This window comes from Penaeus vannamei, chromosome 17 (genome assembly GCF_042767895.1).
Source record: "Penaeus vannamei isolate JL-2024 chromosome 17, ASM4276789v1, whole genome shotgun sequence".
Classification (NCBI taxonomy): Eukaryota; Metazoa; Arthropoda; class Malacostraca; order Decapoda; family Penaeidae; genus Penaeus; species Penaeus vannamei.
The window spans coordinates 22,571,202-22,576,201 of NC_091565.1; the positions used below are offsets into that span (position 1 = coordinate 22,571,202).

At 44.3% G+C, this 5,000-nt stretch overlaps 1 protein-coding gene across 3 annotated transcripts in view; it reads right to left on the minus strand.

The window, feature by feature from the left end:
* LOC113816525 (myosin heavy chain, muscle-like) overlaps window positions 1–5,000 on the minus strand; it is a 13,268-nt gene that overhangs the window by 83 nt on the left and 8,185 nt on the right. For all 3 annotated transcript variants that reach the window (XM_070132093.1, XM_070132092.1, XM_070132094.1), the window contains exons 13-22: window positions 4,959–5,000; window positions 4,573–4,690; window positions 4,359–4,476; window positions 3,802–4,275; window positions 2,767–3,653; window positions 2,563–2,641; window positions 2,136–2,381; window positions 1,202–1,989; window positions 599–1,052; window positions 1–498 (exon numbers count right to left, since the gene is read on the minus strand). The exon at window positions 1–498 is cut by the window's left edge and continues 83 nt beyond it; the exon at window positions 4,959–5,000 is cut by the window's right edge and continues 46 nt beyond it. In XM_070132093.1, the coding sequence (XP_069988194.1) occupies window positions 1–498; window positions 599–1,052; window positions 1,202–1,989; window positions 2,136–2,381; window positions 2,563–2,641; window positions 2,767–3,653; window positions 3,802–4,275; window positions 4,359–4,476; window positions 4,573–4,690; window positions 4,959–5,000 (3,704 nt within the window). The remainder of the gene's footprint in view (window positions 499–598; window positions 1,053–1,201; window positions 1,990–2,135; window positions 2,382–2,562; window positions 2,642–2,766; window positions 3,654–3,801; window positions 4,276–4,358; window positions 4,477–4,572; window positions 4,691–4,958) is intronic.

Below are 5,000 nucleotides of genomic sequence, written 5' to 3' on the forward strand. Positions count from 1 at the left end.
CTCAAGCTCTTGCTGAGCTTTCCGATACTTGGCCAGGTTGAGGGCGGCGATCTCCTCGGCCTCCTCGATCTGGCGCTTGTAGGTCTTGATCTTCTGCTGGAGCTTGTCCACCAGGTCCTGCATCCTCTCGTGGTTCTTCTTGTCCTCTTCAGACTGGAAGCTGAGCTCCTTGATGCGCCTCTCGCACTTCCTCAGGTTCTTCTGAGCGTCGGCGTGACGGCGACTCTCGTCGTCCAGCTGATTCTCCAGTTCACGGATGCGAGCTTCCAGCTTAGCGAGGGCCTTCTTGCCGGTCTTGTGAGCTGAAGATTCGAATTCATCCAGGCGGGCCTGGAGATCCTTGACAGACAAATCGAGGCCCTTGCGCATCTTCTCCTGGGTTTGGGCATGTTCTTGCTCAGCACGGAGTTCGTCAGCCAGACGAGCAGCATCAACCATGGCCTTCTTGGCCTTGTCCTCAGAGTTCTTGGCCTCGTTCAGCATGTCATCAAGTTCAGCCTGTCAGAAAAAATACAGCAGTTTCAGTGCGTACAATTTTATAGCTAAATGATAATGGACTGCAACATATTACATGTAAACAAAACTCTATTCAACTTACATGGAGAGTCTGGATCTCGCCCTCAAGTTTCCTCTTTGCCATGGAGAGGGATCCATGCTGAGCAGTAAGATGGCTCAGGGACTCATTAGCATCAGCAAGTTCGGATTCAGCCTGACGGCGTCCGCGATCAGACTGCTCCAGAAGAGTGCGGGATTCCTCCAGTTCACCATTAACAGCATTGGCCTTACGCTCGGAGGCGCTGCACTGCTCGCGATACTCAGAAGCAAGACGCTGTTCCTCCTCCACACGAGCTTGCATGTCCTTCATCTCAGCCTGAGCCTTCTTCACCTGCTTCTGGATGTCGGCATTTGCCTTGTTAGCGTGATCGAGAGCAATCTCCAGCTCACCAATGTCAGACTCAAGCTTCTTCTTCATACGAAGAGCCTCAGCCTTGCTCTTAGCTTCTGCTTCAAGTGAGGATTGCATGGATTCGATTGCACGTTGGTGGCACTTACTGTAAGTTTCCAATCCATTTTTTATTACCAACTGCACTATACATAAAATGATGTTTATGTGTACATTGTGATTGTGACTGGTAATTGAAAAGAAAATTATCAGATTGTAACCAAATACATAAAATACTAGACATTTACTAATACTCACCGAGTAGCATCAAACTCTTCCTCCTTCTCCTGAATGCGCTTATCAATCTCTTGCCTGACTTGGCTCAGCTCCAGCTGACCACGAAGAACCTTGTTCTCTTCCTGTTCAAGGGCAGCTTCGGCTTCCTCAAGAGCAGCCTGGAGCTCCTCCTTCTCGATCTCGAAACGCTTGGCGTTCTTTTCAATCTCATGAAGAGAGCGGCCACCCTCACTGATCTGCTCCATCAGGTCCTTGATCTCCTCAGCGAGACCCTTGTTCTCACGACGAACAGAGTCCAGGTGTTCCAGGTTTTCCTCATACACGGCTTTGATGCGGAAGTGCTCAGTGGAGTACTGGCGACATTCCTTCTGGGAAGCATCAAGTTCAGTGGCCAGTTGGTCAACCTTGATCTTCCACTCATTAACAACTCTGTCGAAGTCCTTCTGCCTCCTCTCAGCAGCATTAGCCAGACCTTGGGCACGCTCTACCTGCATCTGCATCTCGTCGATTTCGGAAATGATGCGTCCCTTAGCCTTCTCCAGCTGCATGTTTTTGACATTGAGTTGTTCAATCTGCAGCTCAGCTTCCTCGAGGCGAGCGGCAAGTTTCAGGCGGGCAGCCTCGATCTCTTCAGCACGGGCAACGCCCTCTGATTCATACTTGGAGCGCCACATCTGAGCCTCTGCATAAGCCTTGGACAGCTGGCGGTTGGCATCAGCCTTGGCTTCACATTCTTCATCAAGCTGCTCACGAAGACCATCCAGGTCATGCTCCAGGTTGCGGAACTTGCCAAGAAGAACGCCGCGCTCCTGTGTGATGTATAAATTCATTACTTTATCTATGTCAGTCTCTATGTAACAGTTTGTCTATGCACATATATTCATACATGCATACATGTAAAGTTTTATTTATCAAAAATGTATATATTTATATAAATGAATAAACTACAACTTGCCCTAGATTCATCATCAACCATTTTCTTAGTATCTTCCAGTTGAGTGGTAAGAGATGCCTTCAGATTGTTCAGCTGACTAATCTGATTATCAGCTTCTTCCAGCTGTCGCAGAAGGTCTCCATTCTCTACGGATAGCTTCTTCTTCTGGGCATCGAAGTCGTTCAGAGTGCGATTAGCTTCATCCAGCTTCACATTAACTTCATTGATTTGCTGCTGAATGGTCTTGTTCGCTTTCTCGGCAAGTGCCTGAATGACAAAAGATGTCAAGTTTGTGTAATACCAGAAAGATTTTATTAATTGTATCTAATTTACTTCTAAATATTTCAGTGTGTGTGTGATACACATAACCATATATATAACATTTGGATATCAGTTAGATAAACAGGCAAATACAGAGACTGCCATAACATATAGCATTCAATATTACCTTGTCACGAGCAAGACTATCCATGGCTGATTTAGCTTCATCGGCCTGATATTTCATCATCTCTTTTTCCTTTTCAGTTCTGTTTGTATATATAAGAGAAAAGAAAGTGCTTGTATACATATGCATGTGTAAACTGCAAAATATATTAAATAAGTAAAGCACAATGTTTCACATCAAAATGCATTTGCAAATATGATCACTTACTTGGCCTTCATCTTGTTGAGATGGTCGATCTGTTCAGTCATCTCGGCAACAGCATCATTGTGCTTCTTGCGAAGGTTAGCAAGAGCTGATTCGTGTTGGATGTTGGCTTCCTCGAGGTCACGTCGAAGCTTACCCAGCTCCGCCTCCCGCTTCTTGTTAAGCTCAACCTGAGCACCTGTTGCACCGCCTGCCTCATCCAGACGCTCATTGAGGTCATTGAGTTCACGGTTCATATTACTCTTGCCCTTCTCGGCCTTGGCACGAGCCTGTCGCTCATGCTCAGCTTCAGTCTCGAGTTCCTCAATGCGGGCTTGCATTTCTTTGATTGTCTTCTGTACCTTCGAAACTACCACTTGTTCCTCCTCCAGTTTATTGGCAAGATTGCTGATTTCCTTATCTTTACGCTGGATGGTTTGCTCCAGGTCCTTATGCTGGCGCTCGATGTCAGCAACGGTTTCTTGGGTCATTTTAAGGTCTCCCTCTACCTTCCTCTTGGACCTCTCAATTTCAGCACGAAGCTTCTTCTCGCGTCCAACGGAACTTTCGAGTTCGTCGAGGGTTTGTTCCAACTTGGCCTTGATCTTGTTGAGGTGGCTGGCCTTTTCCTCGACGGCCTGAAGATCCTCAGCAGTCTTCTGATTCATCTCTTGCAAAAGTTTCTTTTCCTTGTTAACCTTGTTGATGATTTCATCCTGGTGAGCAATTTCGTCATTGATATTCCTGATCTGGTGATCCTTGGTAGCCTTATCCTGGTTAGTCTTCTGAACATTAAGTTCAAAATCTTCCAGGTCTTTCCTCATGGCACTGACATCTTGCTCCGCTTTCCTCTTCAACTGGAACATTTCAGTGCGATTTTCCTCTTCTTTCTGAAGTCTAGCAGAAGCATCCTAGAATTGGACAAAAAAGGAGTCCACTGTTAATAATCATAAACATGAGCATGTATTATTTCTATATAATATTACGTTTTAGTTCAACTACAAGAACAATATTAAAACAATATGGCATCATATTAAATACAACTAATAAGTTACTTACAGAGAGCTGAGCCTCCAAGTCAGCTTTGGCTGCACTAATCTTGGCCTGTTCTTCAATGAATTTGGAAACATTGCCCTTTGTGGATTCAAGCGTTTCCTTCAGGGTATTCAGCTCTTCAGCAAGGCTCACGTTGGATTCTTCCAGCTCCTTGCGGCGAGTACACTCGCGATCCAAGTCTGCAACAGCCTTCTCAGCCCTGTCCTTGAGCTTGTTGATCTCGTCTTCAATCCTTGGTTGGTTGATGAGGGGCTTCACCTTCTGCCAGAAGATGAACCAGGACCAGTTGCTCATGTCCATAAACTTGCGAATGTTCCGCTGCAGAACTACAAGGGATACACGTTGTTCCTGAAGACGGCCATATTCTTTGCGTCCAATCAGTCCACGGATCCATGACTGCATCCAAGTGATGATCTTGGCCAAACGTTCATCACGAAGCTCTTCCATGGTACCCAGGACGCCAGCACGGAAGAATACCTGTATAGATAACATGCATTGCAAAGAATTTCAACACAGAACTTCGATTTATCAGATCGCCTGAAGTAAGACAAAATACATACCTTTGTCTTACCGCACCTATACAGTTCCTTATCAAGTCCAGATTTCTGGAATGTCATTTCTGCTGCCTTCTTGTCATCCTTTTCTGTGGCCATGACGTCAGCGGCCAAAATCTTGTAACTATGGAGAGAAAGTATCATAGTCGTAAAATTGTCTCGAGATTTAATGCATGTGAATCATTTTGAATTAGGTTTGCCATTTCAACATGAGACTCACCGGTGTTTGAAGTCAGGGTATTGCATCCTGTTGGGGAAGCCCTTCTGGCAAATACGAATGCCCTCAAGTACACCATTGCAGGTCAGCTGATGCATGATAAGGCCAGCCTCCACGACACCTATATGATAGAATAATAATTAACACGCTCTCTTTATGCACGGGAATAGCAAAGGAGTCATATAAATCCATATATATATATATATATATATATATATATATATATATATATATATATATATATATATATATATATATATTATATATATATATATATATATATATATATATATATATATATATATATATATATATATATATATATATATATGCTCTTTATGCACGGGAATAGCAAAGGAGTCATATAAATCCAGAAACAAGAGATTTACCTGGTGACTTGGTCTCGTTGGGCACAATGCAACGGACGAAGT